The sequence below is a fragment of the Ranitomeya variabilis genome, chromosome 7 (genome assembly GCF_051348905.1).
Source record: "Ranitomeya variabilis isolate aRanVar5 chromosome 7, aRanVar5.hap1, whole genome shotgun sequence".
Lineage (NCBI taxonomy): Eukaryota > Metazoa > Chordata > Amphibia > Anura > Dendrobatidae > Ranitomeya > Ranitomeya variabilis.
In genome coordinates, this window is record NC_135238.1 from 204,065,578 (window position 1) to 204,080,011 (window position 14,434).

A 14,434-nucleotide genomic window follows, 5' to 3' on the forward strand; every position below is an offset into this window, starting at 1 on the left:
TCGCACACCCCCATACTGAATGTAACCCCAGACCATGATCTTTCCACCACCAAATTGAACTGTTTTCTGGGTGTATTTTGGATCCATACAGGCTCCAGTAGGTCTCCTGCAGTATTTGCGGCGGCTGTGCTGTAATTCTACTGAAGATTCATCAGAGAAATCCACCTTCCGCCACTTTTCCAGCGTCCATCTGTTTAGCAGGCTGTGGGACTTTGCAAATGCCACACGATTTTTAATTTGCCTTTTACTTAGTGCTGGCTTCTGGGCACTGATTCGACCACAGAGGCCATTTTGAGACAGAATCCTACAAACTGTTCTAGTTGACACAGGGACTTGAGGTGACCAGGCCTGTTGGAGCTCTGCTGCAGTGGAAGAGGGGCTTGCTTTTGATTTTCTAATCAATAAACGTTCCTCCTGAGCAGTTGTCTTGCGGGGTCTGCCGGATCTGGGCTTGTCAAACACATCTCCAGTCTCTTCAAATCTTTCTTTAATTCTTTGTACTTGACGCTGAGACACATTAAAGGTGCCAGCCACCTCTGCAGTGGATCTGGTCTTCAGCCTCTTGATAATCCAGGCTTTGGTCGCAGGGTGGATTTTTGCCATGTTATCAGAGCTCAAGTTGCAGTTCAAGTGAAGGTCTGGGGTGCTGGGTTTCTTTTTATACACACACACTAATTAACCAATCATTTACTGAGCACAGGTGAGGATGTAAACTAGGATTGGGTGCATTATATGACCAGGCGACAAAACTTTTGTCTTGCCAAAATCTGACCATTCTGTATCCATTAAACTGATCAATATTTCTGCATTGATGCCAATTTATTTTCTTAACCTAAACCACATTTCAGAGGGTTTCAGCTTTCAAAAGAATAATTTATACAACCAATGGATGAATTTAACATCAGGTTATAAGCTTTCATTTACATAACATGGATAAGCGACATAACTTCTGTCAGGGAGTGTATGGTCCATCACTCATTTCAATACCAGCAGAATGATGTTATCTCTGACAGAAACACCATCAGTTGAAGTCTTGGTCTTGCACAAAATGGTCTGCTTCATCAGAAATGACTGAGAGGAGTAATTTAACAATTTTTTTAATTTAAAAATCCATAACAAGTCTGACAGTGCACCATGTTACTAAATAGGCTGTTGGTTACTACCATTATACCATCTGTTTCTATGGTGTGGCCACTTTGACATTACTTGGCTGCGTTTGCAATAAAACGTTTTAAAGGGGTCGGATACAGCCCGAGAAGACCTCAGAGTGTTATAAATGAAATTTCAGAGGCTTTGCAGTATTGCGTTATCATGGTAAAGAAAACTTTTGAAAAAAATTATTAAACCTGGAAAACTTGAATTTCAAAATATTCAATCATGTCCAGTTTTCATCGATCCTTATAGATCAATTTTGTTTATGGGACAGCCACCTTAAGTAATTTTTGTGCTGGGGTGGGCAATTGGCCAATCTCCTGGCATCTTGGCAAAACTAAATAATTTTTAACTCTTGCACTCTGTCTCACTAAAAATTGCATAATGTATTTTTGCACTGTAATGTCTATTACCGTACGTTAGTCTAGAAAAGTGACTTACACTACATCAATCTAAAGAAGCACTCCAGTTAATTTTTATTACAGAAACCTTTGAAAATGTCAGTGTGCTAATCTACTCACCCATCGCTCTCTTCTCCGGGATCTAGCGCCACTTCTGAGTCATGTGATGGCGATTTAGACTTTCGGGATCACACTGCGCTCTGTGTGACCCAGAAGTGTCTTTTACAATGTAAGTCTATGGAGCCTCAGAATGAATCTCTATAGGTTTACATTGGGAAAGAGACTTCCAGCTCACAGAGCGCAGTGTGATCCCGAAAGTCACATGACTCAGGAGCGGAGCGGCGCTGGATCCCGCAGAAGAGGGCGATCAGTGTATTAACTAACATTTACACAGGATTAGGGAATAAATAATGAGAGTGCTTCCTTACGACACATGCATTAGTGATGTAACAAGTCTTCAGCAAATTCATAGGTTAAATGTATAAAATTACCCCTTTAATTTCTCATAATGCCACAACCGCTCATGTAAGTTACTTTTTAATACATTCTTAGTATAAAATGCAATTCCAATAATAAATTAAAATAAATACATTTCCCTTCACCCTATGAACGTTGCTGAACTTACAAGCTGCATTCACTGGCATTTTTGATTTACAAATGGCACATAAATCACTCTGTTTTCCTCACAATGAAGTTAAACTTATCTTGTGTTCCTTTTGTCAAAAGCAAACGTGATGGATTGTTATGAACGATAATTTCTAGCATTGCGTTTTCAAGTACAGTGAAAAGCTTGGTAATTGTCATTTACAGGAACTGTCATTCTACGTTATAAAAGTTGACAATAAAATGATTTATTTTCCAGTTTGACTTATTGTTTAAAATTAACTAATCAGAAAAAAAAAAATCATAATTTGAAAAAAAATGTATTATTCCAATTTACTAAAGTCTATGCAATAAAAAAAAAATCATTTTCCCATTATAGGCTGTTAAAAGCTTCAATAAACTAGGAACAACAAACTTTAGATGCCTGTTCTCTAACAAGTGCAATTAATCTTACATTGAACTTTATGGAGAAGTTAATAAATTACCATTTCTAAATTATAAGTATTAGAATTTAGACACATTTGTATAGCTCAATATACTTTTTTTTTTTTTTATGACTGGACATAAATTTGTGTGAAATTAGTTTTTTTTTCCAATTTTACTTTAGCCATAAAATCAGACAAATGTAAATCTATTCCAATGTATCTGTCTTTTTAATTAGACAGAACAAAAAATAAAAAAAATTGCACATTATGTAAGAGATCGGATTAAGCATTTAAATTAAAATTATTTTGTATAAAATAAAAAAAAGTACAACAAAATACATCATTCTGATCCGTCAACCAATACCAGGATACTTTAATTACAATTGCTTTTTCTTTTTTTCTTTTTTAATTGTACATTTTTTGCAATTTGTCCTAACAATGGGAATTTTCTTAAAATAAAATTTGATACCGTTTAAAAAAGTAAGTATGCATTAGTTCTCTCTGGGTTTACTGGGTTAATATTAATGTAGTTCTCCCATTTTGTTTTTTTTGTTTTTTTTCCTATCTCCTCTTCAGAAACGGAATACATTACAAAGATTGCTGAGTTATGGTATCAGAATATTCATCAGATGCGATCGGAATATAAAAAGAGGGCCAATTACCATTTAAGCATGCCAGACAATGACACAAAAACAAATGGCACCCGTCTGCTGAAATTTAAATGAGAACCAGTTTTGGATACCGTTGTTTTCAGTGCTACATTATATTCTATCTCCATTAATATTTAGACTATGCAAGCAAAATTCACCGCTGCCTTATACGAGGAACCCAATTACGATCCTTATGCCTTCCTTTAATGATATATACATTTTTTTTTTTATGTTAACAGATTCGATTAATGCAGCGAATGAGAATTTTATTTCCTTATGCAGAGATTTATCAGGGAACAAAAATATATTAAAATAATAAAAATAATAATAAAAAAAAGAATAGGGCTCTAGCAGCTCCTATTCACCTGGGTGTTGGCGTAGTGTGTGGGTCCCTTTTTTTTTGTCAAATCGTACACACACATACAAAAAAAAAAGGGAACAAAGGTCAGCACCCAGCCGCCACTTGAATGTGAGATTTTTCTTTTTATTCCTCTTGATGTATAGCAGGCTCTGTGTTATTAGTCTTAATGATAGAAAATTGTAGTGTTGATACAAATTTTTTTTTCAAAGTAGTAGGCGGGAGTTCCATTTGTTAGTAAGTTTTTTCTGTGACTAAAAGCCACGGACAGTACATTTATGTAGCGGTAAAAGGCCTACAAGCTCTTTCCATAGCAGAGCTAATTATTCCTACTGTGACCTTACTGATCCGCGCTGTTCCGAGAACATCTCATCTGCGCGCCTGTTCCTCTGTGTAGATGGTGTCAGGGAATATGAAAAAACCCTATAATGAAACCATTTTCATGAAGGAGAAAGGCTACAGGAGTTGCACTTGCTACAAAGAGGCTCAATTATATGAGTAATTGTGATAATTTTCTACATTCATATCCTTCAATGGGGGGAGAAAGAGAAAAAAAAAAAAGAAGAAAAAAAAAAAAGCCATAAAAGAAAATTACTTTAACAAGAAAGTGCAGAGTAAAAAAAAAAAAGGAGGAATAGACAAAATAAAAAAAAAAATTATAAAAAAAAGATAATAATCATGGAAAAAAAAAGTAAAAAAAAAAATGTAGAAGGAGGAATAGGAAGAAAGAGGGAACAACAGATATGCTGAAAGGCTCATGTGCAGCTGGGTTGCACAATTAAATTGAATTTTTTTTCTGCAGTTGATGAATGTGACTACCGCAAATGTGCCTGTGTAGTTAGCTATCATTTGTTGTTCCGTGACAGGAAAAGGATAATTACCTCTCAGAAAGAATCAAAGGCTGACATGCCCTTTAGACACAGCTATGAATGCAGAGCTCCATACAATGCCTGAATAAGAATTTCGTACTCTCTGGCCCTTTTCCACATAAGAATACATTTTGTTAAAATGCAAGAACACCACCAGCAAATTTGTTTGAACCCTAGGTGTTCGAAGATACGAGGTGCACCTATCGACTCATCCCTTTTGCAAAAATAAAACCGCATTCTGAATTCCATTCCATTATATTCATGGATAGTAAGATAGTGAGATATGCATTAAATTTCTCTTCCCAGTAGGGGTCTGATTCAACATTTCCTATAAAAGAAGAAAAAGACACTATCCTTTTTTTTTCCCTCCAGATGATAGTTAGCCTATAATTTAAAACTGTCAAAAACACAATTTTGTGCAAAGTCTACAATAAAAGCTTCGGAGATATAACCCAAAGAGGTTTTGCTAAAGTTAGATTCAGAATCAGTTACAACATTTCTATAGCAATAAATACATATAAATGATACATTGATGTTTTATTTTTTTTTCTTCCCAGTGCTATAGGAAGACCTGGGCTCCAATGTCTGTTAATTTTATAAAAATTCATGGTACTGAAAAAAAAAAAAAAGAGAAAAGATTGGTTCACTATAAATCAAATAAAAATCGTAAAATCTGAAAAAATTGGGAAAAGATGGCTTCAATATAAATCAAAATAAAAATCACAAAATATGAAAAATACTGAAAACATGGGTTCACTAAAAAACAGGATAAAAATATAAAATGGGAAAATTGAGAAAAAAGATGGGTTCACTATAACCCAGAATAAAAACTGTAAGAATGGAAAAATTGTGGAAGAAAAAAAAAAAAAAAAAAGAGTTCACTATAAACCAGAATACAAACCATAAAATAGAAAAGATTGGTTCACTATAAACCAGAATACAAACCATAAAATAGAAAAGATTGGTTCACTATAAACCAGAATACAAACCATAAAATAGAAAAGATTGGTTCACTATAAACCAGAATACAAACCATAAAATAGAAAAGATTGGTTCAATATAAACCAGAATAAAAACGATAAAATAGAAAAGATTGGTTCACTATAAACCAGAATACAAACCATAAAATAGAAAAGATTGGTTCACTATAAACCAGAATACAAACCATAAAGTAGAAAAGATTGGTTCACTATAAACCAGAATAAAAACGATAAAATAGAAAAGATTGGTTCACTATAAACCAGAATAAAAACGATAAAATAGAAAAGATTGGTTCACTATAAACCAGAATAAAAACCATAAAGTAGAAAAGATTGGTTCACTATAAACCAGAATAAATTCCGTAAGGTGGGAAAAATAGTGAAAAGATGGGTTCACTACAAACCAGAATCAAAACCATAAGATATGTAAAGATGAGTTCACTATGAACCAGAAAAAAAAACCCCATAAGATTTGAAAAAATAGTGAAAAAGATGGGTTTGCTATAAACTAGGATAAAAACTGTAAGATGGGAAAAATTGGGAAAACATGGGTTCAATATAAACCATAAGAAAAACCGTAAGAAAAAAAACAACAATTTTCTATATGGTTTTTTACATATCTGTCTAGGATAAAAAAAAAATCTGAAAAAAAGGTTTGCAAAAAGATGACTCAAATATACATTGGACACCAAAAATTGCCTAATGTATCAGTGCGATTCAAAAATATGTTTTATCCATGTGGAGCACTGATTCCGGTAATTGCTACAATGTGTACCCCCCAATATTGTGCTATGGAAGTTGAAGACCCTACTTTCATAAAATAAGTAGAAAAATATATATTTTTTATTTTTCACTTTTGACTCCTACATGATGTACGTTTTCATAGTTGGACTGTGAATCTACACTTTTCTTTTATCTTTCCTATTTTGATTTTTGGATAGTGTTATATTGATCAATGATTATATTAGCAATAATACTATTATCAGTATTTTACGGCATTGTATATGGTTTGTATCACTCACTAATACTATTGTAGCGCTATATTCTATTTGTTTGCTTTTCAAGGCTGTCTGCAGCCAGGTCTAACATTTTAAGTCAGTTATTTTATAGACATCTTTGTCTCTTTATGCAGTTATCTTTACTGACCCACAGGTAATTCACTTTTACAAAAATCTTTCTTGCCCAAGCACAGCAGTACAGTGTAGTCATTCGCACACTGGTATCAGTCAAATGATGGTTTTGAATCATAAAACATGTCATCAGCTTCCTTCCAGACTACCAATAACCTCTGTCCCACTTGCCAGCCTTCCCGTCGCCTGTCACTACGTTCCGCTGGTCACCTGATTGTGTTTCCGATTACAGAGAAGGGAGCTCCTGGCTTGCAGGCTGCTATTGCTTCATCTCTGCATCTCCTGGCGGTCTTCACTAACTTCTGTCCATTTTCATCCACGTTTCCAACCAGAAATGTTTCAGAGGTGTCCCCATGATATCCACCGCTATACACCTAATGGATTGAGACATACGCAAATGTTACATTCTGGAGATTAGAACTTCAGAATTGTTTTCATTTAGATGACGATACATTATGTGGGAAACGACATCCATCAAGGATTATGGATTTCATGGATGCAGCTTGATCAGGGTAAAATATAACGAAGGTTATTCTGACTTGTAGGGATGGTAGAAATAGCTTCAGCCATCCTAAAATCATTACATTAACAGCTTGCAGCTGGGTCAGCGCATTTAAGCCATCGCGCGCCCCCTCCGCATAATCACCTTCACCCTTATAAATTCCACGACAATCCTACCGCAGACATGATACGCTTCTTTGTGCCTGTAATTATATCACATTAGGGGCATACCTAGCAATGCACAAGAAGGAAATCTGCAAATGCTTTCCTTAGTGAAAGCTTTGGCGCAGTCACGTTCTTGCAAAAAAAAAAAAAATACAAATGGAGCAGTGGATTATAGATATATTATAAATATCACTTTATATTTTTTGCTTGAATTGTGGGCAGCTTTCAATGAAAACCTATGTGCAGTGACTTTGAGGCTATTCCTCATTCCCTTAAAATTAAAGAACCAATAGGTGTCGGCTGCAATGAATAAAAAGGTTTCCATCACGGTTAGAATGGCTGCAGCTGGAGAACAATGGCCACTATTTTTGGATGTGGGACCATTATAAAACTAATATAAGGGTTACGTTAAAAACATTTGAAGGTCATGGTACACGGCAAAATTAGAAAATTAGTAGCATGTTAATCATCCGTGACCAAAATGGTATTAAAAGTGAATTTTTATGCCAAATCACCATATGCCAAGGGCTTAAACTAACAGGAGACCTTCCAACTGTCGTTCATCTTTAATAGGGTGCCAACCTCCGCTGTCAGGCATGGACAGGGTAGGGTTTATACAATTAGGCCCTCTATTTTGACTATTATTATCCCTGTTTCTCTTGGTAGTCCCATATTTGATAAATCTATAAGACATTTCTATCCAGTTCCAATTAGGGAACATAATGGATAGAAGGGACAGTCAATGTGGAGCGGGGGCGCCACTGTGCAGGATATAGGGTGCCAACCTCCGATGTCAGCTAGGGTTGTTTGAGACTTAAAGGCAGGGCAAGGCACTATCCTTGGCCTTTTCTATTGTAACATATGTGTTTTTGTGTCTTGGTGACGGTATTGTATAGTGCACTGGTATTTTGAATTAATAAAGTATAAATTTTTTATATATAATATTTGTTTTTTTTCTGAGTCAGTTGTTTTGCAAGTTCTGATTGAAGCCATACCTTCATTGTAGAAAACCAGCATTAAGATCATATGCAAATTAACTGCAAGTGCATCAGGGTAGGACATTGCACTTGCAGCTCTCCTGCCTTCCTTCATATTGCCCGCCTGCCTCCTGTAACTGATTGGTTAGGGAAGGTAGCTCACTGAAACAAGAATGACCTGTCTGTCAGACACAGGATGCAGGTGGCAGGCAGGGAATAGGGAGCATGGGCAGGAGAACTGCAAGTGCAATGCCCCAACTCAAAGCACTTGCAGCTCATTTGCATACAATGTCAACTCTGGATTTCTCAGAAAGTGCAACACGGATTTCTACAATCAAGGTATGAATTTAATCAGCATGAAAGCATCTGTACATACATGTCATTCGTTTGAGGTAAACAATCCTATGACAGGTTCCCTTTTTTGCATTATGTATTCATGTATTGAATAGAATATACAGCGGTAAAGATGTTTCAGACACTCTTTGGCGTAAAAAACAATAACCAAAAAGTTACTCATTGACCAAAAACTTATCATTTTTAAACCATGCTCTAAAAAAGAAGTACAGTGGAGCTTGAAAGTTTGTGAACCTTTCAGAATTTTTCCAGATTTCCGCATAAATATGACTTAAAAACTACATCAGATTTTCACACAAGTACTAAAAGTAGATAAAGAGCGAGCCAAATCAAACGAAAACATTAGACTTTTTTTTATATTTAAGGAACCTGATCGATTAACAACATCTTGGCAGAGGCAAAAGTATGTGACTAGCAGATAATGTAATGGTGAAATTAGGGTCTGGTGTTTTCAATCGATGGGGTGACAATCACGTGCGAGTGGATGACCTGTTTTATTTAAATATCAGGGATTTATTAAAGTCTGATCTTCACAACACATCTGTGGTAGTGTAAAATGGCAGGAACAAAAGAGATTTCTGAGTACTTCAGAAGACGACTTGTTGATGATGATCAGGTTGACAAAATTACAAAACAATCTCTAAAGAGTTTGGACTTCACCAATCCACAAACGGATTGTGGACTAAGGGTACCGTCACACAGTGACATTTTCATCGCTACGACGGTACGATTCGTGACGTTCTAGCGATATCGTTACGATATCGCTGTGTCTGACACGCTACTGCGATCAGACACCACGCTGAGAATCGTACGTCGTAGAAGATCGTTTGGAACTTTCTTTCGTCGCTTGATCACCCGCTGACATCGCTGGATCGTTGTGTGTGACAGCGATCCAGCGATGCGTTCGCTTGTAACCAGGGTAAACATCGGGTAACTAAGCGCAGGACCGCGCTTAGTAACCCGATGTTTACCCTGGTTACCAGCGTAAACGTAAAAAAAACAAACAGTACATACTCACATTCCGGTGTCTGTCCCCCGGCGTCTCAGCTTCTCTGCACTGTGAGCGCCTGCCGGCCGGAAAGCGAGCACAGCGGTGACGTCACCGCTCTGCTTTCCGGCTATGGTGCTTACACAGTGCAGAGAAGCAGAATGCCGGGGGACAGACACCGGAATGTAAGTATGTACTGTTTGTTTTTTTTACGTTTACGCTGGTAACCAGGGTAAACATCGGGTTACTAAGCGCGGCCCTGCGCTTAGTAACCCGATGTTTACCCTGGTTACCCGGGGACTTCGGCATCGCTCCAGCGCCGTGATTGCAAAGTGTGACCGCAGTCTACGACGCTGGAGCGATAATCATACGACGCTGCGACGTCACGGATCGTGCCGTCGTAGCGATGAAAATGGCACTGTGTGACGGTACCCTTAGGGTGGAGATTTAAGACCAACAAAATCGATTCACTAAGAAGGCGTATAATAGTTCAGGATATCACAAAGGAACCCAAGATAACCTCTAATGAACTAAAGGCCTTTCTTACACAGCTAATGTTAATGTTTACGAGTCCAACATCAACGGTACACTGAAGAATGATGTGCATGGCAGGATTTCAAGGAGAAAGCCACTGCTATTCAAAAGAGAACATTGCTGCCCATCTGCAATTTGCTAAACATCCCCCGGACAATCCAGAAGCCTACTGGAACAATGTCTTGTGAATGGATGAGACTAAGTTGGAGATTTTTAATTTAAATGACAAAAGTTATGCTTGGAGAAAAAAATCCTCTGCATTACAGCAAATATAACACCGTGATGGTAGTATCATGGTTTGGACCTGTTATGCTGCACCTGTGCTATAATGGCTTGCCATCATTGTTGAAACAATCAATTCTTAATTATACCTGCAAATTCTAAAGGAAAAAGTCAGAACATCTGTCTAGGAGTTAATTTTCAAGAGAACGTTGGTTAGCTAAAAGGTTGGTTGGTAGCAAGACAACAACCCAAAACACACACGTAAATTTACGGTCGCACTGCTATTTTCTACAATATGTAGTACCTACAGTAATGACGTCTACACTATTTCATGACCACAGACTATAGTAGTGGCGTTCTTTACTATGTGCAAAGTGACCACAGGCAGTAGCCATGGCCAAGCTGGTACTACAAAATGCCCCGGCACTTTACAGGAAAATCGGGTCCCAGTCCCAATGTGCTGTCATGGGTGGGGTGGATCAAATAGACTTGTAGGCCGCAAACCTTTGCTGTCACAAGGCCTCCATCTTCAGGAGCTGCTGCACATAGATCAAGGGACACCCGGTTACTTTCAAAAACCAAAGGCTAGCACAGCTCAAGTTCATCAGATTGCAACACGCAGTATCGGGCACCACACTTCTCATTCCTTATTTCCTTAACATGGCACACTCTCCGCATCGCTACTGATACCGAGGCCTGAGCTCCGGACATTGCAGGAATGTCTGCAAGGGATTTTAGTACGGTGTCCCACTGCCATGAACAATAGATACTTGCTGACGATAGCAGCCCACTGCACTTGGTTACTGTACTTCCCTATCTGAGTCGATATCAGGAAGCCGTCCCTTTTTACTGGGACTGATCTCTCTCACTATGGGCTAAGCCCAACCTTTGAATATATACAGTATGAACTTCCCCAACCATTATGCACTAAATATATTACAGGAGGAGAGGATGAAGCTCAGCACAAACTTCCACTAAATAAAATTAAAAAATGTATTAAGTGAATAACATGATTAAAAACAAAACGTGAAGCGTTTCTGGCACATCAGTGCCCTTAGTCATAGGATACATAGTAATGGCAATATGGTCATATATCTGTGCATAAAGAAAGAAACCCACAAGGGTGATGTTGATTGAATTGAATATTGGTAATTGTGATTGAATATTAAAGCCATCAAAAAGCCATGAGACATGCAGCCACGGGGCTCGAACATATTTTTGGAGCATGCCAAGGTCGCTCGGTTAGCACCTGAGCATTCTCCGATAACACCTTATCCCAGCACGTTCACTCATCACTATTAGGCCGGCCTCACACTAGCGAGTTTTACGGACGTATGAGCGCATAAACTACGTCCGTAAAATACGCATAACACACGGCCCAATGATTCCCTATGTCCCAGCTCCTATCAGCCGTATTTTACTGATCCGTATTATACGGTCTTGTACGGCCGTACAAAATCGTAGCTTGCTGCGTTTGTCACCGTATTGCGCAAAAAAATCGCCAATGAAAGTCTATGGGGGCGAGAAAAATACGGATTACACATGAACCAGCAGTGTGACCTGCGAGAAATACGCACCGGTGTTAGAGAGAAAAGCCGGTAATTCAATTGCCGGCTTTTCATTTCTCCTTCCCAAACCCGACAGGATATGAGACATGATTACATACAGTAAACCATCTCATATCCCTTTTTTTTTTTGCATATTCCACACTACTAATGTTAGTAGTGTGTATGTGCAAAATTTTGGTGCTGTAGCTGCTAAAATAAAGGGTTAAATGGCGGAAAAAATTGGCGTGGGCTCCCGCGCAATTTTCTCCGCCAGTGTGGTAAAGCCAGTGACTGAGGGCAGATATTAATAGCCTAGAGAGGGTCCATGGTTATTGCCCCCCCCCCTGGCTACAAATATCTGCCCCCAGCCACCCCAGAAAAGGCACATCTGGAAGATGCGCCTATTCTGGCACTTGGCCTCTCTCTTCCCACTCCCGTGTAGCTGTGGGATATGGGGTAATGAAGGGTTAATGTCACCTTGCTATTGTAAGGTGACATTAAGCCAGATTAATAATGGAGAGGCGTCAATTATGACACCTATCCATTATTAATCCAATAGTATGAAATGGTTAATAAAACACACGTTATTACAAAGTCCTTTAATGAAATAAAGACACAGGTTGTTGTAATATTTTATTATTCTCTTAATCCAGCTGAAGACCCTCGTTCTGTGAAAAAGTAAAAATAACAAATCAACAATATCTCATAACTTCTGATGATCAGTCACGTCCCACGAAGTAAATCCATCTGAAGGGGTTAAATCATTTTACAGCCAGGAGCTGTGCTAAAGCACTCGCTCCTGCCTGTAAAACCCCGGTACTGAATGGAAAGCAGGGTGATCTGTAGTTACCTTGAGTTGCGGTGATGCGCCCTCTGCTGGATGTCCTCATGAACTGGAGCCTTGGAAAAGTTCCCACGCTCGAGTTCATATGAGGACATCCAGCAGAGGGCGCATCACCGCGACTCAAGGTAACTACAGATCAAACTGCTTTCCATTCAGTACCCGGGGTTTTACAGGCAGGAGCGAGTGCTTTAGCACAGCTCCTAGCTGTAAAATGATTTAACCCCTTCAGATGGATTTACATTGTGGGACATAACGACGGAAGGTATGGAATATTGTTTGTTTTTTTAACTTTGTTTCAGGACGATGGTCTTCAGGTGGATTAAGAGTCTAATAAAATATTACAACACCATGTGTCTTTATTTTATTAAAATACTTGTAAATAATGTGTGTGTGTTTTATTAACCATTTAGTACTATTGGATTAATAATGGATAGGTGTCATAATTGACGCCTCTCCATTATTAATCTGACTTAATGTCACCTTACAATTGCAAGGTGACATTAACCCTTCATTACCCCATATCCCGCCGCTACAGGGGAGTGGGAAGAGAGTGGCCAAGTGCCAGAATAGGCGCATCTTCCAGATGTGCCTTTTCTGGGGTGGCTGGGGGCAGATGTTTGTAGCCAGGGGGGGCCAATAACCATGGACCCTCTCTAGGCTATTAATATCTGCCCTCAGTCACTGGCTTTACCACTCTGGCGGAGAAAATTGCGCGGGAGCCCACGCCAATTTGTTCCGCGATTTAACCCTTTATTTTACAAGCTACAGTGCCCACATTTTGCACATACACACTACTAACATTAGTAGTGTGGAATATGCAAAAAAAAAAAAAGGGATATGAGATGGTTTACTGTATGTAATCATGTCTCATATCCTGTCGGGTTTGGGAAGGAGAAATGAAAAGCCGGCAATTGAATTACCGGCTTTTCACATATATCGCGCTGAATTAAATATAAATACAGAATATATATATATATATATATATATATATATATATATAGTTACATAGTTATTAAGGTTGAAGGAAGACTTTAAGTCCATCAAGTTCAACCCATAGCTTAACCTAACATGCCCTAACATGTTGATCCAGAGGAAGGAAAAAAAAAAAACCATGTGGCAAAGAGTAAGCTCCACATTGGGGAAAAAAATTCCTTCCCAACCCCACATAAGGCAATCAGACTAGTTCCCTGGATCAACGCCCTATCAAGGAATCTAATATATATACCCTGTAACATTATACTTTTCCAGAAAGGCATCCAGTCCCCTCTTAAATTTAAGTAATGAATCACTCATTACAACATCACACGGCAGAGAGTTCCATAGTCTCACTGCTCTTACAGTAAAGAATCCGCATCTGTTATTATGCTTAAACCTTCTTTCCTCCAGACGTAGAGGATGCCCCCTTGTCCCTGTCTCAGGTCTATGATTAAAAAGATCATCACAAAGGTCTTTGTACTGTCCCCTCATATATTTATACATTAACATAAGATCACCCCTTAGTCTTCGTTTTTCCAAACTAAACAGCCCCAAGTGTAATAACCTATCTTGGTATTGAGACAGGACTGGGGGGTCTGCAATGACATATATATATATATATACATATATATATATATATATATATATATATACACACTGTATATATGTTTTAACGATCATTTGAGCACATAAATCCATTAGATGTCGGTTTTGCAAGCCTGCGAGAAAATCTCGCAGTACGGATGCCATACGGATTAC

At 38.2% G+C, this 14,434-nt stretch overlaps 1 protein-coding gene across 5 annotated transcripts in view; it reads right to left on the minus strand.

Annotated features, from left to right (window-relative positions):
* The window catches only part of METAP1D (methionyl aminopeptidase type 1D, mitochondrial), a 217,926-nt gene that overhangs the window by 53,956 nt on the left and 149,536 nt on the right, over positions 1-14,434 (minus strand). For all 5 annotated transcript variants that reach the window (XM_077272698.1, XM_077272699.1, XM_077272702.1 and 2 more), the window contains exon 6: positions 6,779-6,942. In XM_077272698.1, the coding sequence (XP_077128813.1) occupies positions 6,779-6,942 (164 nt within the window). The remainder of the gene's footprint in view (positions 1-6,778; positions 6,943-14,434) is intronic.